General features: G+C 38.7%; 1 protein-coding gene across 7 annotated transcripts in view; it reads left to right on the plus strand.

Annotated features, from left to right (window-relative positions):
* Positions 1 to 23,914, plus strand: part of LOC114041189 (zinc finger protein 420-like) — a 31,455-nt gene extending 7,541 nt beyond the window's left edge. For all 7 annotated transcript variants that reach the window (XM_027859509.1, XM_027859506.1, XM_027859504.1 and 4 more), the window contains 3 exons: positions 2,770 to 2,896; positions 4,482 to 4,577; positions 20,930 to 23,914. In XM_027859509.1, coding sequence (XP_027715310.1) covers positions 2,770 to 2,896; positions 4,482 to 4,577; positions 20,930 to 23,238 — 2,532 coding nt within the window. In that variant the 3' untranslated portion in view covers positions 23,239 to 23,914. The remainder of the gene's footprint in view (positions 1 to 2,769; positions 2,897 to 4,481; positions 4,578 to 20,929) is intronic.
* The last annotated feature ends 1,008 nt before the right edge of the window (positions 23,915 to 24,922 follow it).

Here is a 24,922-nt window from a genome sequence, read left to right on the forward strand (position 1 = left end):
AACCCTCAATTAAACACCAAATTAGAAATATTGAAAACCAAAGGAAAAATTAATAAAATTTAAGAAAACTATTGAACTAATAAATAAAACAGCTGGTTTTATGAAAAATCCAATAAAATAGATAAACCTTTGGTTAATTTAATTAAAAAAAAGAAAGAAGAAAACCAAATTACTAGTATCAAGAATGAAAAGGGTGAAGCTACCACCAAGGAAGAGGAAATTAAAGCAATAATTAGGAATTATTTTGCCCAACTATATGCCAACAAATTTGACAATCTTAGTGAAATGGATACATATTTACAAAAATATAAATTGCCCAGATTAACAGAAGAGGAAGTAAAATACTTAAATAACCCCATCTCAGAAAAAGAAATTGAACAAACCATTGATCAGCTCCCTAGGAAAAAATCTCGAGGGCCAGGTGGATTTACATGCGAATTCTATCAAACATTTAAAGAACAATGAATTCCAATACTATATAGACTCTTTGGGAAAATAGGTGAAGAAGGAGTCTTAGCAAATTCTTTTTATGATACAAATATGGTGCTGATACCTAAACCAGGAAGAGTCAAAACAGAGAAAGAAAATTATGGACCAATTTCTATAATGAATATAGATGCAAAAATTTTAAACAAAATATTAGCAAATAGGTTACAGCAACTTATCACAAGAATAATACACTATGATCAGGTAGGATTTATACCAGGATTGCAGGACTGGTTCAATATTAGGAAAACTATCAGCATAATTGAGCATATCAGCACCAAAACTAACAGAAACCACATGATCATCTCAGTAGATGTAAAAAAAGCTTTTGACAAAATACAACACCCATTCCTATTAAAAACACTAGAAAACATAGGTATAAATGGAGTCTTCCTTAAAATAATAAATAGCATCTATCGAAAACCTTCAGCAAGCATAATATGTAATGGGGACAAGCTAGAAGCATTTCCAGTAACATCAGGGGTGAAACAAGGAAGTCCATTATCACCACTGTTATTCAATATCGTACTGGAAATGTTAACTGTAGCAATAAGAGAAGAAAAAGAAGTTGAAGGTATTAGAATAGGCAAAGAAGACACAAAGCTATCACTCTTTGCAGATGACATGGATACCTAGAGAATCAAGCAAAAAACTACTTGAAATAATAAACAACTTTAGCAAAGTTGCAGGCTCTAAAATAAACCCACATAAATCACTGGCATTTCTATATATTCCAATAAAGGAGGAGAAAGTCATATGAACATCAGAGCACCCCAGATGTATTCTGGGAAGCCCAGAGTTGGGAGAATGTTGGCAAATTAAAAAGGTAGTAAGGGGAAAGGGTGCGAGGTAGTTCTTGCCTCCACACCATTCCATCAGGGAAGGTTCTGATGAGTCAGATGACATGCACGTTTTAGTGACTTCTGGGATATTATTCCTTTCCATATGGCTTGACTAAAACATAGCTGTACCAACGGTGTGTTAGTGTGTGTGTCTGTGCACAGCCCCTCAACAAGTATCATTTTCTGCTTTTATTGCCCTTGTCAGTCTGAAGGGAATGAGGTAGAATGTCAGTTATTTTAATTTTCATTCCTTCTGTTTTTGGCGACTTGGAGCATTTAAGAAATATAAGTACTGATAGCTTGAATTTCTTCCCTTGAGAACTTCTTGTTCATATCCTTCAACTATTTATCTGTTGGACTTAAGAATGATTCCTGGGCCTTGCCGTTTGCCCCGCTGATGAACCCTTAGGACTTTCAGGCCTTGTCATTCACCCTGCAGTGGAACTTTGTTTAGTGGTCGCCTCCCCCAATCAGAGTGAGGGCTCCTTGAGAGCAGAGACTGTCTCGCTGTTTCTATTTGCACCCCCAGCACTTAGCACAATGCTTAGAACGTCATTCCCTAGAAGAGACGTATCCTTTGTTACTACATATTTTTGTCAATTCTGTGTGTATCTTGGCTAGCAGGCTTTCACTCCTCTCCCTGCCTCTGCTGACCTCTGGGTTGATTGCCTGCATCTACCCTGGCTCCCTTGGTCTGACCTGTCTTCTCAACTTTCCCGACGGGCACGTTACCTGACTTGTGTTGTGTCATAACTCCCACCTGCTTCTTGTGCTTATGACCGTCTTGTCCAGTTTGGACCGCATGATGGCCTTCCATTTATTTTCAGTCTTCTTTATCTTTGGCCTTTCTCAGATCCTTTTCGGGGTTTCTGTGAGAAAGGTGGGCTCCTCTACATTGCGCTTCCTCCTTTTAAGCTCCTCCTGGGTAGGGCACATCTGTCTGGATTGAGTGGAGCCAAATGACTTTATTAGAGGTGAGTATCAGGACACAAGGCTAAGAGCACGTGAGTACAAGAGGATGTGACTTGTTTTAGGCCTGCTTGGTGACCCAGAACTCTTTTTGTTTGTTTGTTTGTTGGTTTTGGCGAGGCAGTTGGGGTTAAGTGACTTGTCCAGAGTCACACAGCTAGTGAGTGTTATGTGTCTGAGGTCGGATTTGAGCTCAAGTCCTCCTGACTCCAGGGCTGGTGCTCTATCCACTGCGCCACCTAGCTGCCCTTCAGAATGTACTCTTGACATTGAATGATGAAACAAAACTACCTTAGATGTAAATTCAATCCAGTACAAATTTTGGCCCATAGTAGGCGTTTCTGAGGTATTTGATTAGGAATAATGAGAGTCCTGAATGTTGTGAGCACCATTCCTTCTCAACCAGACTAACTTTCTGTTTTCCCCAAGGATATCTTTATAAGAGATCACTTCTGGTCTGTTGGATTTTTAGGAAACATTGACTTTCAAGGATGTGGCGGTGGACTTCACCAGGGAAGAGTGGGGGCACCTGGGCCCTGCTCAGAGGGACTTATACAAGGAAGTGATGCTCGACAATTACAGGAACCTGGTGTCCCTGGGTAAGGACAACTTTTCTCCGTAATTCAGAATTCTACCCCCCTCACCTGACGCTAGGGTTTAGGAGGAGGTGTATGTGCTCACACATGGCAGTCTTTCTTGTCTCAATTTCTAGAGCCCTGGGTGTTTCTGAAGTACTCTGCTAACTCTGATGTTCTGTGAAGTCTAAGCATCTATTTAATATAGTACGTAATACAGATTCCTGAATCCTTCTAGGATCAAGACAAAGGGTGTTTCTGTTCTTTGTTTCCTGGAGAAAGACTTTTGCTTCATACTACTAGAAACTGGCAGCTTCATGGTCCTGTCCCATCTTCACCCTCCCCACTCTTCCACCAGCTTCAAGCATTTTCCCCCAAATGACCAAGGCAGATAACTGAAAATACGAAAGATTCTCATCCCAAATGGGGATGATGATAAGAGTGCCTGCCCACTAGGGTTGTGAGGATCAGAGACTGTATTTGTAAAGAGCTTAGCCCAGAGTGCTTGGCCCAGAGTAGGTGCCATAGAACTACTTGTTCCCTCTCTTCTCCGCCCCCACCCCCATTTCTCTCTCAGGTCAGGTCTTGTGAGCACATTTTCCTTTGGAGACCCTCTCCACTCTGTCACACATAATCAGTCAGTGAGCACTAATTACGTGATGGCTATGGAATGGGTTCTGTCCAGGTAAGGGCTGGTTTTGGAAAGACCAAAACAGTCCCTGCTCTCTGGGAGCTTCTCTTCTAAGAGGATAGACAGCATGCAGATAAGCAGATATCTACAAGATTCATAGAAGATGAAAGATAACCTTAGAGGGGAAGGCTTCAGCTGCTGTGGGAATGTGGATAGGCCTCCTAGCAAAGGTAGCATTCCAGTTGAGCTGAAGGAAGCCAGGGATTCTAAGATGTAGGGCTGAGGAGTGAGGGCATTCTAGGCATGGCCAGTCAGCAGACATTTATTAAGTACCTACTATGTGCCAGGCACTGTGCTAAGTGCTGGGGATGCAAAAAGAGGCAAAAGACAGGCCCTGCCCTCAAGGAGCTTGCAGTCTAATGGGGGAGACAACTTTTAAACACATATGAACAGACCGGCTATATACAGGATAAATAGGAAATAGTTAACAGAGGAGAGGCAGTAGAATTAAGTGGGGTTGGAATGGGGGTGGGGGAGACAGAAAGTCAGTGCCTTGATACATAGCTAGAATACACAGATAATACTACAAAGATCCTTTCTATATGTGACCTGCTGGGTCTTCTTAGTCCACCTTCTCCTTGACATGGAAAAATACTAATAGTTATGCCAGCAGACATTTTTGTGAAATTCTAAAGTTTGGAAAGCATTCTATGTATTCCTTATCCCATTTGGTCCTCACAGCCACCCTGTAGGGTAGGTTGTAGAAGTACTTTTATCCTTATTCTCCAAGTGAGGAAACTGAATCCCAAAGAGATTAAGTGATTTGTGAAATCTTAATCACTTGTGAAAGTGATTAAGTGAAATCATATAGCTAAGAAGTGTTAGGTGAAATTTGAACCAAGGTCTCTCAGAAGAGGCTGGGCTTGAATTCTGGAATAACTGTCCAGTGTACTTTTTCACATCTCACTCCATAAACAGGACTTCAGGTGTCTAAACCAGATGTGATCTTCCAGTTGGAAAGAGGAGAATCACCATGCATGTTGGAGGGCAAGGACTCCAGTGATCCCTGTCCAGGTGAGTGAGTGAAAAACAGGAGGATGGGAGTCACAGCTGAGCTGTTCATTTTGGAGGGACAGTCCGTGTGCAGTATTGCATCAGTCAATCAACATTATTAAGGACCTACTGTGTGCCGTGCTGTGCTAAGCCAATGACTCTATTAGTCATCAAGAATCAGGCAAAAAAAAAATCAAAAGAATAAAAAAATAGAAGAAAATGTGAAATATCTCATTGGAAAAACAACTGACCTGGAAAATAGATCTAGGAGAGATAATTTAAGAATTATTGGACTACCTGAAAGCCATGATTGAAAAAAGAGCCTAGACTGCATCTTTCAAGAAATTATCAGGGAAAACTGCCCTGATGTCCTAGAACCAGAGGCGGAGTAGTCATTAAAGAATCCACCGATCACCTTCTGAAAGAGATCCCAACATTAAAACTCCAAGGAATATTGTAGCCAAATTCCTGAATTACCAGGTCAAGGAGAAAATACTGCAAGCAGCCAGAAAGAAATAATTCAAATATCAAGAAGTCACAGTTAGGATTACACAAGACTTAGCAGCTTCTACATTAAAGGATAAGAAGGCTTAGAATATGGTATTCTGGGGAAGGGAGCATTGTTTGAACCTTTTTCTCATCAGATTTGGCTCAAAGAGGGAATAACATACACACTCAGTTGGGTATAGAAATCTATCTTACCAGGGAGCTAGATGGCACAGTGGATAGAGCACCAGCCCTGGATTCAGGAAGACCTGAATTCAAATCTGGCTGCAGACACTTGACATTTACTAGCTGTGTGACCCTGGGCAAGTCACTTCACCCCATTGCCTTGGAAAAAAAAGAAAGAAATCTATCTTACTCTATAGGGAAGTAGAGGCGAAACGGGAAAGAAAAGGGAAGGGGGCTATAGAAGGGAGGGCAGATTGAGGGAGGTGGTGGTCAAAAGCAAAACATTGGTGAGGAGGGAAAGGGTGAAAGGAGAGAAAAGTATAAACCAGGAAAAATAGGATGGAGAGAAAGACACAGTTAGTAGTCATAACTGTGAATGTGAATGGGACAAACTGTCCCATAAAACAGAAGTGGATAGCAAAGTAGATTAAAAACCTGAATCCTACAATATGTTATTTACAAGAAACACATTTGAAGCAAAGAGATGCACACAGGGTAAAGGTAAAAGGCTGAAGCAGAATATATTATGCTTCAGCTAAAGTTAAAAAAAGAAACGAAAACCAAAATGGGTAACAATCCTGATCTCAGACAAAGCAAAAGCAAATACAGATCTAATTAAAAGAGATAAGGAAGAAAACTACATCTTACTAAAAGGAACCATAGCCAGGGCTTCTTAAACTTTTTTCCACTTGTGATTCCTTTAGTGTTTCTTAGACAATGAAGTAATATCAATACTAAATATGTATGCACCAAGTGGTATAGCATCCAAATTCTTAGAGGTGAAGTTAAGTGAGTTACAAGAAGAAATAGACAGCAAAACTATGCTAGTGTGGGAACTCAACCCCTGCCTCAAAACTAGATAAATCTAACCATAAAATAAACAAGAAAGAAGTTAAGGAGGTGAATAGGATTTTAGAAAAATTAGAGCATAAAAACCTCGATCCAATGCAGAAAGACAGAAATACTAAATGTACCTTTTTCAGATCACAATGCAATAAGAATTACGTGTAATAAAAGGCCGTAGAAGGATGGACTAAAAATTTATTGGAAACTAAATAATCCAATCCTAAAGAATGAGTGGGTCAAACAACAAATCATTGAAACAATCAATAATTTCATCAGAGAATGATAATAAGGAAACAACATGCCAAAACTTATCAGATGGAACCAAAACAGGTCTTAGGGGAAATTTTGTATCTCTACATGCTTACATGAATAAAATAGAGAAAAAGGAGATCAGTGAATTGGGCATGCAACTAAAATAGCTAGAAAAAGAGTGAAATCCCTAAATAAATGCCAAATTAGAAATTCTGAAAATCAAAGGAAAGATTAATAAAGTTGAAATTGAGAAAACTATTGAACTAATCAATAAAACTAACAGCTGGTTTTATGGAAAAAAATTAGTAAAATAAATAAACCTTTGTTTAATTTGATAAAAAAAAGAAAGAAGAAAACCAAATTACCAGTATTAAAAATGAGAAGGGTGAATTCATCAGCAATGAAGAGGAAATTAAAACAATAATTAGGAATTATTTTGCTCAATTGTATGCCAATAAATCTGACAACATAAGTGAAATATTTACAGAAATACAAATTGCCCAGATTAACAGAAGAGGAAATAAAATACTTTAACCCCATTTCAGAAAAAGAATTTGAACAAGCCGTCAATGAATTCCCTAAGAAAAATCTCCAGGGCCAGATGGATTTACAAGTGAATTCTACCAAACATTTAAAGCACAATTAATTCCAATACTATAGAAACTATTTGGAAAAATACGTGAAGAAGGAGTCTTATCAAATTCTCTTTATGATACAAATATGGTGCTAATCCTTACTAAACCAGGAAGAGTCAAAACAAAGAAAAAAAATTATAGACCAATTTCCCTAATGAATATTGTTTCAGAAATTTTAAATAAAAATGTTAACAAAGAGATTACAGCAATTATCATGAAGATACTATGACCAGGTGAGATTTATATCAGGAAGGCAAGACTGGTTCAATATTAGGAAAACGTATCAATCCGCATAATTGACCATGTCAATAACAAAACTAACAGAAATCATGATTATCTCAATAGATGCCGAAAAAGCTTTTGACAAAGTACAGCAGCCATTCCTATTAAAAACACTAGAGAGCATAGGAAGAAATGGAACTTTTCTTAAAATGATAAGTACCATTTATCTAAAACCATTAGCAAACATTATATGTAATGGGGATAAGCTAGAAGCTTAGAGAAGAATTTATGACCAAATAAGAGATAGAGAACGTTATGAAATGCAAAGTGGATAATTCTGATTACATTAAATTAAAAAGTTTTTTCCACAAACAAAGCCAGTGCAAGCAAGATTAGAAAGAAAGCAGAAAGCTGGGAAACAATTTTTACTGCCAGTGTTTCTGATAAAGGCTTCATTTCTAATATATATAGAGAACTGAGTCAAATCTCTGAGAAAACAAGTCATTCCTCAGTTGATAAATGGTCAAAGGATATGAACAGGCAGTTATCAGATGAAGAAATTAAAGCTATGTATAGTCATGAAAAAATGCTCTAAATCACTTTTGGTCAGAGAAATGCAAATGAAAACAACTCTGAGCTATCACCTCACATCTATCAGATTGACTAATGTGACAAAAAAGGAAAATGATAAATGTTGGAGATGTGGGGAACTTGGAACAGTAATGCATCATTGGCCAAGTTGTGAACTGATCCAACCATTCTGGAGAGCAGTTTGAAACTCTGCCCAAAGGGAAACCAAACTGGGCATACCCTTTGATCCAGCAATACTACTACCAGGCCTATATCCCAAAGAGATCATTAAAAAGGGAAAAGGACCCACATGTACAAAAATATTTATAGCAACTCTTTTTGTGGTGGCAAAGAATTGAAAATTATGGGGATGGTCATCCATTGGAGAACGGCTGAACAAATTGTGGTATGTGAAGAGAATGGAATACTATTGTGCTATAAGAAATGGTGAACAGGTGGATTTCAGAAAAACCTGGAAAGACTTGTATGGACTGATGCTGAGTGAAGTGAGCAGAACCGGGAGAACGTTGTACACAATAACAGCAACGCTGTGCAATGCTCAGCTTCGATAGACTTAACTCTTCTCAGTAATACAACGTTCTAAGACGATCCCAGAAGACTCATGATGGGAAATGCTGTCCACATCTAGAGAGAGAACTGTGGAGTCTGAATGCAGGCGGGAGCGTACTGTTTTCTCTCTTTTTTTGTCTTTGTTTTTTCTTTGTTGTGGTTTTTCCCTTTAATTCTGATTCTTCCTTCACAACATGACGAACATGGACGTATGTTTAATATGATTGTACATGCATGGCCTGTATCACATTACTTGCCATTTTGGGGAGAGGGAAAGGGCAAGAGGAAGAAGAAAATTGGAACTCAAAACCTTATAAAAGTGAATGTTGAAAACTATCTTTACGTGTAATTGGAAAAAATAAAATGCTATTAAGTGGGGGAGAAAGGGAAAAAAAAAAGAAGAGATGGAGTTTCTTGTTTGGGGAACAGCCAAGCCAGTGTCACTGGATCAGGGTCACTCAAGGTCATCCTTCAGAAGTCTTCAGAGTCTGCCTGGCCCAGGAGAAACCTTATCGCTGTCCCCCATGAGCTTCCCCATCTACACCTTTGTTAGCTTTAAAATTACATAGAATGGTTCATTGTTAGGTCTATACTGGGCCTTAGGTACCATCTGGTTCAACTGCCAAGTTTTATGTACTTGGAGCCTGAGGACCAGAGAGCTGATGTGGATCTCCCCCAAGGTCCCCAAGCTATTAAGGGTCAGAATTGTGATCTGGATCTCCTGCTCTTCTGTACCTCCCTTACTAACCTTGCTATGTATATCCAATCTGAAACAAAGTTGTGTTTCTACTGTCTTAATCAAAGTGTTCTACTTCTACTCTAGACCCCCTTCTATCTTGCCTCCTTGAATTTTCCTGCCTCTCTTGAACCCTGCTTAGTCTCTCTTCACATTTTCCTTTCGTTCTTTCATCTATGTATGTGTCTGACACACAGATATATCATCCCCCCCCAAGTCTTTGTTGTTTCATTTACCTTCAAACTTGTTACCATTCTTTATTGCCAAAAGCACACCACCCGTGCTCATCCCTTTCCTATTTTAAGATTCTGCAGTGTGGCCTCTTTTAGGATAACTATTGAAGATGCTTTTAAAAATTATTTATTTTAAACACTTTTTTTCATTTTTATTTAAATTCTCTCTAGCCTTCCCACATCCCCTGAGAAGGCAAGCAAAATAATATCAGTTAATTATACATGTGAAATCTTGCAAAAATATCTTCATATTGGCCATATCACAAAAAAGCAAGAAAAGAAAAGAAAGGAAAGCTAGCAAGAAAATCATGCTTCGATTTGTTCATGAATTTCCGAGATCATCAGTTCTCTCTCTGAAGGTGGATAGCGTTTTTTCATCATGAGTCATTTGGAATTGTCTCACATCATTATATTGATCAGAGTAGCCAAGTTCTTCACAGTTGATCATCTTTACAACATTGCTGTTACTATGCACAATGATCTCCCAGTTCTTCTTGCTTCACTTTGTGAAAATGCTTTTTTACAGTCATCTTTGATTTGTGAAGCAAATAGAGCCTAAATGTATAAAACCTTTCGCAGTTTAAAAGGTCTTTATTTTTCCTCCAAAATCTCACAGTGGCAAAGTTGGAAGGGTTTTCAGACAGCAACTGTCTATTTTTATAACATCTCATAAGTAGTAGTGCAGTCTTCATGTGAAGGCTCGTTATAGTGAGAAATCCATTACTGCATGAGTGACTATTGTACCGTCAGAATAGTTCAGTTTGTTGGATAGTTCTTTCTTGTATGAGGCTAAAATATTCCTGCCTGCATTCGCCTTGGATTTATTCTTGCTTTTTCCCTTGAGAACCATAGAGAACAAGTTTAATCCATTAAAAAAATTTAAATGTTCTAATAAAACAATATTGAACATCAGTAGAAAAAAACTACATTTACTAGGTAACTATATTTAAATTACATAATTTCAAGGCAAAAAATATTACATTTTCCACTTACTTCTTTGTCCCCATCAGGATTCCTTATCTAGTCCTTTTTATATGATTGTAATTAGTATTCTCTATTTCTGATAGATTTTCTCTTTCCAGATTTCTCTATATTCTCCACATTTGTCCTTAATAATTGCATTATAGTATGCTGTTACATTTATATGCCACCCTTATTATTTTTGTATTCCCCCAATTGTTGAACATTTACATTTCCTTCGATTTTTTTTTTCTTTTCAATCAATCAACAAACATTTATTAAGTGACTACTGAGCTGCTACTACGTACCTGGAACTGTGTACAGGGGATACATATACCAAAAGAGAAGGTCCCTGTCTTCAAGGAGCTTACAGTCTAATGGGGGAAGACAAAACACAAAAGGAAGCTGAAAAGGGGGTGAATGTGTGTGGAATAGGTACCAATTGGGGCCATGGTGGAGAAGTCAAAGACATTCCAAAGTAGCTCAGCCAAGTGAGAAATGAGATGTCTGAGCTGGGCTCTCTCCTTAAGTGAAGGTTTGGAGTTCATCCATTCAAGAATTCTTTCCAGTGTTGTAGATAGCAACTCCTACGTGCTTTGCTTGTGTCTCTTGTCCATGTTCTCCCAAAAGTTCACCATATGGGATCCATCTAATATGCTGGAAACATTTCTTAATTTCTCTCAGCATTTTGAGGGTATGTGTGGAGAACTCTGGCTGTCAATCTCTCACCCCTTGCTCTTGTCATGTGACCAGTCCATCTTCTCTCCCAGTCACACAATTTCTTTTTTTTTAAAGTGATAAAACTGGAATTTTATTTTTTTAACAGTAAAATAGATAAACAACAAGCTAGTACGATTATAAGAAAAGAAAGAAAAGAAGCAAATTACCAGTATGAAAAAGGGAAAAGGAAATATTTTTATAGCAAATGGAGAAGTAAATTACATTATTAGAAACTATTTTGGCCAATTATGTGCCAATAAAATTGACATTTTAAATGATCAGATGATTATCACAAAAATACAAAATGCAAAAATTGACAGAAGAAATAGAGAATTTAAATTACCCAATCTCAGGACAAGGAGCTCAAAAAGTCTTAGAGAAAGTAATCTCAGCACTAGAAAGATTTCCAAGCAAATTCTTTCAAACATTCAAAGAACAATTGATTCCAATATGATGTAAATGGTTTGCAAAAATAATAAAAGAAAGGATTTTATCAAATTCCTTCTAAGACACTAATTTGATTTTCATACCTAAATGACAGAGAGACAAAACAGAGAAAGAAAATTTTAGAACAGTATTCTTAATGAATGTTAATTCAAACTTTTAAAGTAAAATGATAGCAAAGTGCCTCCACCTACATATCAAAAAGATGTGTGACACAATGATCAAGTTGGATGTATACCAAAAAACATAGGATGGTAGCATAACCAGAAATTACATGGTTATATCACTAGATACAGAAAGACTTTTAACAAAATTCAACACCCATTTCTGTTAAACAAACCCTAATAAGCAAAGGAAACAATGTGAAATTAAGAAATCACTGTGGTGAATAGTATCTGTCTAAAACCAAGAGGAATCACAGTAAGTAATAGAAATAAATGAAATAATGTCAAAGGTAAAACAAAGAGGTCCATTATCACCATGTCATTTGATATATTGCTAGAAATGCTGTCTACAGCAATAAGACAAGAAAAAGAAATTGAGTGAATAGGTATAGGCAAAAAGGAAAAAAAAAGATTGCTTTTTTTTTTTAGTTTTCAACATTCACTTTTATAAGATTTTGAATTCCAAATTTTTTCCTTCCTCCCTTCCACCTCCCCACGATGGCAAGCAATCTGCTATAGGCTATACATGTACAATCATATTAAACACATTTCCACGTTAGTCATGTTGTGAAAGAAGAAGCAAAACAAAAGGGAAAAACCAAGAGAAAGGAAAAAAAAAGAAAATAGTACGTTTCGATCTGCATTCAGACTCCGTAGTTCTTTCTCTGGATGTAGATAGCATTTCCCATCATGAGTCTTTTAGAATTGTCTTAGATCATTGTATTGCTGAGAAGAGCTAAGTCTATCAAAGTTGGTCAGCGCACAATGTTGCTGTTACTGTGTACACTGTTGTCCTGGTTTTGCTCACTTCACTCGGCATCAGTTCATGTAAGTCTTTCCAGGTTTTTCTGAAATCTACCTGCTCATCATTATATTACAGTAGGAAGTTTTCAATTATAATTTCTTAAAATATAGTATCCAGATTTTTGAAAAAGTCATGCTTTTCAGGAAGCCCAGTGATTCTTCAATTATCTCTCCTTGACCTATTTTCCAGGTCAGTTATTTTTTGTAGCAGATTATCTTTTGTTTTCTTCTACTTTTTCAGTTTTTTGATATTGATCTAATATTTCCTTTTTTAATAATATTTTATTTTCCCCAATTACATGTAAAAACAATTTTTGACATTCAGTTTTTTTTTTTAATTTTAAGTTCCAAATTCTCTCCTTCCTTTCCTCACCGTCCTGCCCCTTTTTATGTCTCTCTTGAGTCTTGTATTTGAAGATCAAATTTTCTGTTGAGCTCTGGTCTTTTCATCAGGAAGGTTTGGAAGTTCCCTATTTCCTTGAAGGTCCAACTCCTCCCCTGAAAGATTATGCTCATTTTTTGCTGGGTAGTTGATTCTTGGTTGTAATCCAAGTTCCTTTGCCTTACAGAATATCATATTCCATGCCCTACAATCTTTTAATGTAGAAGCTGCAAGGTTCTGTGTAATCCTGACCGTGGTTCCATGATATTAAAGTTGTTTCTGGCTGCTTACAGTATTTTCTCTTTGACTTGGTAATTTTGGAATTTGGCTACTATATTCCTTGGTGTTTTCAATTTGGGATCTCTTTATTCTTTCTATGGCAATTTTGCCCTCTGTTTCTAGGATCTCAAGGTAGTTTTCCTTGATGATTTTTTGAAAGATGCTGTCCAGGCTCTTTTTTTATCATGGTTTTCAGGGAGACCAATAATTTTTAAATTGTCTCTCCTGGATTTGTTTTCCAGGTCAGTTATTTTACCAATGAGGTATTTTACATTTTCATCTGTTTTTTCATTCTTTTGTTTCTGTTTGACTGATTCTCACTCTCTCATAGAATTATTAGCTTCCACTTGTCCAGTTCTAATTTTTAATGAATTGTTTTCTTCTGTTAGATTTTGTGCCTCCTTTTCCATTTGGCCTATTTTACTTTGTAAGGAGTTCTTCTCATTCTCTATTTGGCCAGTTCTGCTTTTTAAGGAGTTATTTCTTCAGTATGCTTTTCTTCCATTTGACCAATTATATTTTTTAGGGACTTGTTTTCTACACTTAATTTTTGTCCTTCCTTTTCCGAGCTATTGACTGTGTCTTGTGCACCTCTCATTTTTTTCCCCAATTTTTCTTCTACCTCTCTTACTTGACTTTTAAAATTCTTCTTGAGCTCTTCCAAGAAGGCTTGTAGGGCTTGAGCCCAGTTCATACTCTCTTTTGAGGTTTCTGGTGCGGGTATATTGATAATATTGTCCTTCTCTGAATTTCTGCCTTGATCTTCCCTGTCCCCATAATAAGAATCTATGGTCATTGTATGTTTCTTTTTGCTCATGGTGTTTGCTTATTTCCTGACTTAAAAAAAAAAAAATTGAGCTCTCCTGCTGAAGAGCACGGGCCCTGACCCAAGCTTCTTGTGCTGGGAGCTCAGGGCCTAGTCACTGGCTTTGCGTGCTGGGGCCTCAGGTGCTGGCAGTTGGAGGCTGTAGGGTTCTGGCAGCTTACCTGGTGTCAGGCTGGAATCAGCAACACAGGAGCTCCAGAGGTAGGGGTGGGGAATCTGGCTCCTGGAAGACGGCTACTCATCACCTACTCAGCCGGGCCTCGTGCTCCTTTGGCTCCTACTCACTCAGGTTTTGCACAGGGATGTTTTGCTGCTGCAGGATGTCTCTCAGCCTGGAGTTGTGCTTCCCAGAGTTTTGCTGAAGCACTAGGAGACTTGGCTGCCAGAGAACACGGTGGCACGTGGTGGTTTTCCAAGCTGGTTTTCACTGGTTCCCCTGCCCTTACTGAGACACTCAGGGGTCCTGGTGTTGGTACTTGCCTGCCCCATCACCCTGGGGTTTAGGATCTCCCCCTGGTATGCTGAGGTGGGGCTTTCCACTAGCTTGCTTCCTGTTCTGTACTGCTCTTCCTCCCCCAGAGCGAGAGGGGCCTTTCCTGTTAATCCCCCAAGCATCCTGGGCTACGAGACTATTGCATCCTGCCTTTCTGCTGGTTCAGCTGCTGCAGGGTTTTTCCTGGGGTAATATTTTCTGGGCTTTCCGAGGTGAATAAGGGAGGGTGAGAGTGACTTACTTCTTACTCTGCCGTATTGGCTCCTGGAAGCAGAACTTCATTTACTTCAATTTTTTTTTTTTTTTACAATTCCTCATGATACTACTTACTGTTAACATTTCTGAAAAGTGAGTTCTTTTTTTTTCCTCTCCAGTGCACATTCAGAGTTTATTCAATAAGTCCATTTCTTCTTCCACCCATTAGCCTTATTAATATTTGAAGATAGTCATCATGCAAGCATTCTTTTCTCTTTTGGGTAATAAATCCCTAATTCCTTGATTTAAGCTTCTCATGCCATAATCCTCTAGTCCCTGGACCATCCTGGTCATCCATTTCTGGATATATTGTCAATGCCTTTCTTCAAATGTGGCTCCCTACCTCACACGTAGTCTAACTAGGGCAGAGTAAGAAGAACTACCAACAGTTTCCTTTACCGGGACAGCATGCTGGGGAGTAGGATAGTGTCGTCTTTTGGTTGCCATGTTATACTCTTGACTCACTGAACCATCCCCCCGCCCCCTCCCTCCCATTGTTTTCACAAGAGCTATGTTCTAGCTAGCTTTCTTTCCTCCATCCTGCACTTTTGAAGAACATCCAGCCTTTTGGAATTGGGATTTTTGGATCTAGGGAGGTTGCACATTTGCAAGGTGTGTGAAGGTAATTGCAGCCTTAACCATAGGAGAATGTTTCAAGAGTTACAGAATCTCACTTGAGGACCCCTGGCTGTGGTGAACTATCCTAGAGTACCAAAAAACTTACAGATAGGTGTGATTGTTGAAACAGTGAAATAGTGAAATCTATGGAAGAGCTGAGCAGTGGTGGAAGTTTCATGATGACATCTGGCTACGTGAGTAGCCACATCTCTTGCCACACCATAATTTAGTTATAGGTTGGATAGTTCTAGTTTTATGTGGCCTACTGATCTTCCTGTATCTGTACCTAACCTTGTTGATAGCATAAATTCACCACAGCAGCTCCACTCAACATGCTAGAGGTCATCTTCACATTCTCTTGATGTTACAGTAGTCCCAAATGAACATGTGATACGTCTGTTAATTATCGTCAGTCTCACTGAAGCCCCTCTATTTTTCTAGTGACTTATTTCTGTTGGTTTTTTATAAACTTTATAGATTTTCTCTTCTCCCAGGATAGTTTACAAATGAGATTTTAGGCAGGAAAAGTTTATCTCTGGATTCACTCCTTCCCATCTGTCTGGGCTAGGGTTCCTTTCAAGCCTAGGCAGAGTTTTTGGGTTTCTGTAAATCATATTTGTTTGTATCAATACAGGACCTTTTTGGGGAGCTCTGTGGATTGAAGCAAGCTGAGCTTCAACAGTGCTTTGGTCCTTTCCTTTGAACCTGTCTTAATGGTTCTTTGTATCAAGGTGATGGTTTGTTTTAGTCACTATATATCTACTATAAGAGCATATTGATTTCTTGTAAATGTGTGCCTTTACCTCACTTTCAAATTTCTTGAGCTGAAATATCTTATGTTCAAGTTATTTATCTTGTTATTAAGTCTCCCTTTAGTTTCTATTTCACATCTCTTTCGTATTCTCTGAATTCCAATTATTTTCAGTAATACTCTTGTCATCTTGTTTTAGTTTTTGATAGGAAGTTGCCATTGATTTCTAGACACTGATTTCATTGGCATCCATCTCCTCTAAACCAAATTGTAATTCTTGAGTATACATGGTGTATGTGGCAATCTGACCCATATTGATAATGGCAAAACAATTCTACTTTTCTGATTTCGTTTTGATGAAGGAGTTCTTGTATCAAATTGCACATGACAAATGACAGCATGTGACAAATAGGAATTACGTAGCTTAAAAGTACAAAGGATATTATTAGAGAAATGAGTCACTGGAAAAATAGAGGGGCTTCAGTGAGACTGAAGATAATTAACAGACGTATCACTTGTTCATTTGGGACTACTGTAACATCAAGAGAATGTGAAGATGACTTCTAGCATGTTGAATGGACCTGCTGTGGTGAATTTAGATGAGCACCTGAATGTGAGTCCTTCAGGAAGGGCAGGTTTGAATAGGTTTAAAAAAACATCGCAGAGTGTGAGTTAGGTGGGATCACAGTGGCCATCTGGTCCAACCCATACACAAAATAATAACTAATATTTACATAGTACTTATTATGTACCAGGCACTGTGCTAAGTACTTTACGGTTGTCATCTTATTTGATCCTCACAACAACCCTGTGAAGTAGGGGCTATTACTACCCCTCTTTTACAGATGAGGAAATTGAGACAAACAGGTAAAGTGATTTACCCAGGGTCATACAGTTTGTAAGTGTCTGAGGCCAGATTTGAATCCAGGCCTTCCTGACTCCAGGGCTGATGCTCTATCCGCTGTACCATCTAGCTACCTCAAGGAATTCACAAAAATCACAATTAGGAGGTCATGCCATATGAAGATCAGTTGAATTAACTGGAGAAGAGAAGATTCAGGAGGGATAGAAAAGCTGTCTTCAAGTTCTTGAAAGCCCGTCATGTGGAAAAAAAGATTAGAATTATTCTACTTGGTACCAGAAAGCAGAAATAGGAAAGACCCAATTAAGAAGTCCGCCCTGGGCTCAGCACTCTATCCACTGTGCCATCCTGGCAGCCCCAAAGGAAAGATCCTACTGGAACATATATGCAATACATGGTTGTCCATGAAGACCTTGAAGGAGGACTAACCCACTACTTTTGCAGGCAGCCCATTCCATTTCTGGACAGTTCTTATTGTTAGGAGTTTTTCCTGCCATCAAGTCCAAATCTCTTTGCGATGCCATCTCTTATTTCTAGTTCTTCCCTCTGGGGCTCAGTGAGTAAATCTAATCCCTTCTCCATATAACACTCCTTTAGATACTTGAAAACAACTATTATGTTACCAGTGAGTCTTATCTTCTCCCAGATAAACATATCCAGTTCTTTCAACAGCCCTCATATGTCACGGACTCCAGGCTCTTTGCCATTCTGATTCCTCTCCTCTTATTAATCACTCTCTAGCTTATTAATCTTCATCTTTGGAGTGAGTGCTTACATTGATGAGATTGGAGAGCTATTAAAGTGTCCTTTGTTTAGTTGATGTGGGTGAAACCCTAGAGTTGCTTTTATTTGAATTTCTCTTCTTAGTAACTTATAGCATTTTTCCCATATGATTGTTCATTTATATTTCTGTTTCTGAAATGTCTTTCTACACATCCTTTGACAGTTTATCTATTGGGAAATAACTCTTGGACTAATACTTATGTCAATTCTCTGTAAATCTTTGCTGTATGAATTTTATAGGGGGTGTATTTTAGAGAGATTTTTTTCCTACTTATTATTTTCTTCCTTATTCTGGATGTATTGATTTTGTTCACACACACACAAAAAAAACCAAACCTGTTTAATCTTACATAATCACAGTTGTCTTTTTTGCCTTTGGTTATCTTTTCTTTTTCTTTTGGTTAGTAATTCTCCCCAAACGCTGGATCTGGGAAGTGTCTCCTTTGCTTTTTTTTTTTTTTTTAATGCTCTTTTGCCTCTAGGTCCCTTTTCTACTTTGAGATTATTGTGGTGTATGGTATCGTGAGTATGGCCCAAATCTCCTGATGGTCTTACATCCTGTACCACAATAACATCCAAAGAAGAAGAAATTTAATAGATTTAAAGGTAAAGTCTTATGTTTATACTTTTTAAAAAAAAATTCAGCCTAATGAGCTTAAGATATGGAAGGTATGGAAAAGATGTGGAAACTTGAGTGAACTCTGCAGAAATCCATATCTGACAATAGTGCAAAATGGCTGCAAAGAAAGTTAAGTAGCCTTAGACTGCAATAATCAAGATACGGTGTCCAGCAATGGGGTACGTAGCTCTCGCAATTGAGTGCCAGGCCTAGAGATACTCATGTTTGTGAGTTCAACTTTGACCTCAGACACTTCTACTGTATGACCCTGAAAAAGTCGCTTAAACCTTTTTGTCTCATCTGTTAAATGAGCTAAAGAAGGAAAAGGCAAACCAGTCTAGTACCTTTGCTGAGAGAATCTGAAATTGGGGTCATGAAGAGTTGGACACAACTGAAAAATGACTAAACAACAAGAGTGTCCAGGAACACAAGGGGGTGACAGCCCCATTGCACTGATCCCTTCTTTCAGTCTCCAGCCTTCTTGACCTCTCTGTAACATTCAGTCTCCTTGATTGCTTATTCTTCCTGGATACTCCCCCCTCTGGATTTTCATGACCTCATGCAGTCTTGGTTCTTCTCCTCCCCATCTGGCCACTGCTCTGTCTCGTTTCCTGGCTCTTCATCCAAGTCACATCTCCTCACCATGAGCATACCCCTTGGACCCTCTTTGATCTATATAATCTCTCTCTTGGTGATCTCATCAATTCTAATGGGCTTAAATGATCATTTCTATGCAGATGAGTTTCATATCTTTTCATCCAGCCCTCATCTTTCTCCTGAGCTTCAGTCCCATATCACCAACTTCTTGGGCTTATTGAATTGGAGGTCCCTTAGGCATCTCAAACGCAACATATCTAAAACAGAACTCATTAAATTTCCCCAGACCCCTTCTCCCTTCTGTGCAGTGTGCATTCATCCTCCCAGCCACCTGGGTTTTCAGCTTTGATGTCATCCACCACTGCACACACTCCTCCTAAATATCCAGTCTGTTGTGAAGTCTGTCATTTCTATCTAGCTTCACAACATCTCCCCTCTATGTCCTTTTGTCTCCACTCATAGACACCGCTCTAGTTCAGGCCTTCATGAAACACTTGAGGAGACTATTGTAATGGGCTTTTAATTGACTTCCCTGCCTCCTGTGTCTCCCCACTACAATCAATCCTTCACACAACTGCCAAAGTGATCTTCCTAAATCACAGATCTGATGTGTCACCTCTTTCTCCACACCCCCAATGAATAAACTCCAGTGGCTCCCTGTTACTTCCAGGATCAAATATAAAGTCCGCTGGCATTTAGAGCTCTTGCCAACCTGACCTCTTCTCATCTTTTCAGTCTTCTTATGCTCTGCTCCTTTTTCTGTACTCTAAAATCAAGTCATCCTGCCCTATTTGCTTTTCCTTGAACATGGCACTCCTTCTCCTGTATCCATTACCTTTTCACTGACTAGCTCTCATACCTGGAGTACTCTCTCTCTCTCTTCTCTGTCTTCTTGTTTCCCTGGCTTCCTGCAAGTCTCAGCTCAAGTTTTACCTTCTGTAAAGGCTTTTCTCATTCCCTCCCCTCCCCCCAGCCATTAAGGTTTTGCTTTCTAAGGTAACTTTCAAGCCTTCCATCGACTTATTTATTTGTTATCTTCCCCATGAGAAGGTAAGGCTCTTGTGGTTGGGGAATATTTTTGTCTTACTTTGATTCCCCAGTGCTTAATGGTGCCTGGAATTAAGTAAGCACTTAATAAATGTTTATTGGCTGACTGATATAATTCCTCTGAATAGACTAGTTTATCGGTGTCCCTTTTTTATGTGGTTTTTAAACTTGCATTCAAAAATCCAAATGTGGTTTGACTGGTAGAACTTGCAGTAACACAATTACTTTCTGGGAACTGAACAATAGACCTACTGCTAAGGTTTTAGTGGCCACAACGTATGATTACCTTATGTTGAGATTGTAGTCAGCTTATTGTCATGGAGGTTGTCGAAATGTTGAAAAGGCCAAATACAGAGACGAGACACAACATAAGAAACCTCCAGTCATGTTAATTTGACAAGACTGAATGAGGTGTTTGAAGTGGCTACAAATCCATCAGTCATAATCCATGTCATACTGATATTTCTCCATATCTAAAAGGATATCTTGGAAGACTTTAACCTGTTGTTGTGTGTTAGGAATCCAGACATACTCTTAGCTCAAACTCATGCACTCTGAGGTTCTAGCTTTCTTAAATTTTCCATACTAGCTTTTAAGGGTTAAGAATTTGCCATTATGGATATCATATCTCTTCATGATTCCAATCATTAGAGATCACAGATGATTCCCTTGGGAATCAGTCTTTAGTTTCCGAATTAAACTTTTGTAAATTTAATAATCTTTATTAAGATCTGTTAATATAATTTCTCTGTCATCTAGAGGTACTTTGAGTGTCCTGGAATGTAATTCGCTTAGTCCTAGTTACTTAAACATATTTAAAACAAAGAAGTACTTGTTTTGTTTTGTTTTGTTTTTTGGTTATCTTATCATATTTGGGGTATTATTGAATTGCACCTTTAAAATATTTATTCTGTCCTTTCCAAATTTTTGATCATTTTCTTTATAAGAGAAAATAAGATCTAGAATTTACATTGTAAAGCAGATTCCTCTCACCCAGCACGTTGGAAACTGACACTTTTTTCCTTTCTTTCAGAGTTCCTTAGTCAGATGTCCAGGCATGAAACAGCAGAGTCAACTGTAAATCCATGTGTTTCTCCCGAAGAGGCATCTAAGGAAAGAGTTAAGACAGATGGTTCCTGGAAATACAAAATGGGAGAAGCCTGTGAACAGGATGTCAGAGTAGAACAAAAGAATTGCAATCAGGACAGACAAGCCAGTCAAGAGACAACTATCCACAGAGAAATTTCTGCTAAGTCTGTGTTTGAAAGTTGTTTCAGTCTGGAGTCAGTCCTTGTTTCACAAGAGGGAGTTCATGCTAGAAAAAGTCTTCAGGAATGTGGTACATATGGAAAGAACGTAAAACAGTATTCAGACCTAGATGAAAGTGACAGAGTCTTTTGCAAGAATAATCTTTGTAATTGTAATATATGCAGCAAGTCATTCAGTTGCCCTTCAGACCTTATTTACTTTAATAAAGAGCATAGTGAAGAAAAAGTATATAAATGTAATGAGTGTGGGAAATTCTTCACCAATGGAAAATCCCATAGAAGTCATCAGAGAATTCATACAGGAGAGAAACCCTTTGAATGTAATCAGTGTGGGAAATCCTTTAGGTGGAAGAGCTATCTTACTGTACATAAGAGAATTCATACTGGAGAGCAACCCTTTGAATGTAATCAATGTGGGAAAGCCTTCAGGCAAAGTTCTCACCTAACTGTACATCAGGTAATTCATACTGGAGAGAAAGCCTTTGAATGTCACCAGTGTGGGAAATTCTTTAGCCTTATTGAGCAGCTTATTGAACACAAGAGAATTCATGCTGGAGAGAAACCCTTTGAATGTAATCAGTGTGGGAAAGCCTTCAGCCAAATTTCTCAACTTACTCGACATGAAAAAATTCATTCTGGAAAGAAACCCTTTGAATGCCAGGAATGTGGGAAATGCTTCATCCGTAGTGAGCAGCTTAGTTCTCATAAGAGAATTCATACTGGAGAGAAGCCATTTGAATGTCATGACTGTGGGAAATACTTCAGCCAGAGAGGGCAGCTTAATACGCATAAAAGAATTCATACTGGTAAGAAGCCTTTTGAATGTAGTCAATGTGGAAAAGCATTTAGCCGAAGCACTTACCTTACTGTACATCAGAGAGTTCATACTAGATCAAAACCCTTTGAATGCCATGAATGTCGAAAATGCTTCTTCAGTAGTGAGCAACTTACTGAACATAAGAGAATTCATATAGAAAAGAAATATTTTGAATGTAATCAGTGTGGGAAAACTTTCAACCGAAGTTCTCACCTTACTGTACATCAAAGAATTCATACTGGAGAGAAACCCTTTAAATGTCACCAATGTGGGAAATCTTTCAGTGATAGTGGGCGGCTCAGTACACACAAAAAAATTCATACTGGAGAGAAACCCTTTGAATGTAATCAATGTGGGAGAGCATTTAGCCGAAATTCTAACCTTAGTGTGCATCAGAGAATTCATACTGGAGAGAAACCCTTTGAATGTCATAAATGTCACAAATTCTTTACCCAGAGCAGGTCCCTTACTGAACACCAGAGAATTCATACTGGAGAGAAACCCTTTGAATGTAATGAATGTGGAAAAACCTTCTGCCGGAGTGGGCAGCTTACTCTGCATAAGAGAGTTCATACTGGAGAAAAGCCCTTTGTATGTCTTGAATGTGGAAAATCCTTCAGCCATAGTTGGATGCTTAGTGCACATAAGAAAATGCATGCTGGAGAAAAACCCTTTAAATGTCTTGAATGTGGGAAATCCTTTAGCTGGAGTGGATCCCTTACTGAACATAAGAGAGTGCATACAGGAGAGAAGCCTTTTGAATGTCATGACTGTGGGAAAGCCTTTAGCCGTAGTGGTCAGCTTACCACACATAAGAGAATTCATACAGGAGAGAAACCCTTTGAATGTCATGACTGTGGCAAAGCTTTTAGCTGTAGTTTTTACCTCACTGTACATCAGAAAATTCATAATGGAGAGAAACCCTTTGTATGTAATGATTGTGGGAAGTCATTTAGCTGGAACAAATCCCTTACTCTACATAAGAGAATCCACACTGGAGAGAAACCTTTTGAATGTAATGAATGTGGGGAATCCTTTACCTGGAAGGGACAGCTTACTGAACACAAGAGAATTCATACTGGAGCAAAGAAACCTTTTGAATGTAATCAATGTGGAAAAGCCTTTAGGCAAAATTCCCACCTTACTGTACATCAGATAATTCATACTGGAGAGAAACCATTTGAATGTCATCAATGTGGGAAATCCTTCAGGCAGAGTTCTCAACTTACTCGACATGAGAAAATCCATATTAGATAGAAATTTTTTTGACTCTGACAAATGTAGGAAATCTTATCTAACACAAACAGCCTTCTGAACTTGATTATTTATATTACTGCAAAGAAATATTTAAGTGTATATAATCAATGGAAAAACCTTCAAAGTTATAAATTTTAATTCTGCAGGAAGAGCTCAGTAGATGGAATATTTTTACATATACTTCTTTCAGAGTGGAAAACAATGAGGACAAGAGAACTCATATTGGAGAGAGAAATTTCAAATGTTATAATGATGGCATTTCTTTTCACGAAGTAGATGTCTTATTGAGCATGAAGAGTATTAATTGATACTTTGGTAAAGAAATACTTTTAAGGCAATGAGTGCGGGAAAGCCTTCACTTACAGTTTTTGTAATCTGCTGCATCAGAGAACTGGAGAAATACCTTTGAACAATGGATGTAGAGAATCCTTTATTTCCTTAAACAATTTACTAAATTTGAGAGAATTCTTTCTGGGTCAAAGAAACTGTTTGAAATCCTTTACATAATCACAGTGTTTTGAAAGTTTGAAGGTACTTCAGTTTCTATCTGCTTGAACCCACATATTTAAGAACGATCTCACTGTGACATACCTGACAAAGTAGTTACCTGATGCGGTCCAGGGGTTAGGAGTCCTGGCACCCCAAAATCATGATACCCGGGTCCTGCCCGAAAGAATTCGACCCAAGCCTTCTTGCAGCCAAAAACAAAGTTTATTGAAGATTCGCCATATTAGCTAGACTCGTAAGGAGCCTGAGCATCTATGGGCTATTGGCTAGACTGTAAAAATCTGAGCCTCTTAATGGAGACAAGATGGAACAATACAGAAAGACTGAGGGAGAGTGACCAAGTAGTCCATGAGGTAATAGAATTCCCAAGGGTAGGAAATGAAGCCTAGGTGGGACCAAGGGTGGGAAGTAGCCTGGGGCCATAGGGAGGCAAGACTATGGAGGGGAGATTGGATGTAGCCACAATGAAAGACCAGTTGATGGGACCATAGCCTCAGGGGAACGCCAGAGATTTGGCCAGGTGGGAAAGTCCAAGGTTTTTCCTTTCTGGGGCTCAGATTACAATCCCATCATTCCCCCGTCAAACAAATAGGAACCCAAATTCTTTTGGGGTAAGGGGCAAAGGTCTCCGCTTCTGAAACTGCTTCCTGCTGACAAGGGGCGAGGAGCTGTCCCTGCCTCAAGGGGTCCCATTTTGTTTAAGGGGTCAGACTTCAGAATAAGGCTGACCCCTGGCTAGGTCCTTAGACTCTGTTGGCTGATATCATCTGGGAGTGGATGGCTCCAACCCTAGAAGGCAAGAATGTTACAAAAGGAGTACAGAGAGGAAGAAGAAGAAGAAAAAAAAACAAAAAAAAATTATGATTTCTCTTCTTTCTATCCACCTGTCAGCTGGAGAGGGCCAGCAGCCCTTCTAAGAGGGCCAGGGGCCTTTCTAAACAACAGCTTCAAATCCTCCAAGGGCTCACAGGTATATTCTGGAGTCTCTGGGAGAGATGACACTGGTTTAATTCTAGAATTATGAGGCCAGCTAGGGAGGCCCTGGAGTTTTACTGCCTTAGGAGTGGTGAGTATGACTCGGTAGGGTCCCTTCCAATTGACATCTGATTGTTCTCCCTTTTGGGTTTTCCATGACTTTAAATAGACCCGATCTCCAGGTTGTACTGGGGCAGGAAGC

Source organism: Vombatus ursinus, unplaced genomic scaffold (assembly GCF_900497805.2).
Source record: "Vombatus ursinus unplaced genomic scaffold, bare-nosed wombat genome assembly UNPS02014170.1, whole genome shotgun sequence".
NCBI lineage: Eukaryota > Metazoa > Chordata > Mammalia > Diprotodontia > Vombatidae > Vombatus > Vombatus ursinus.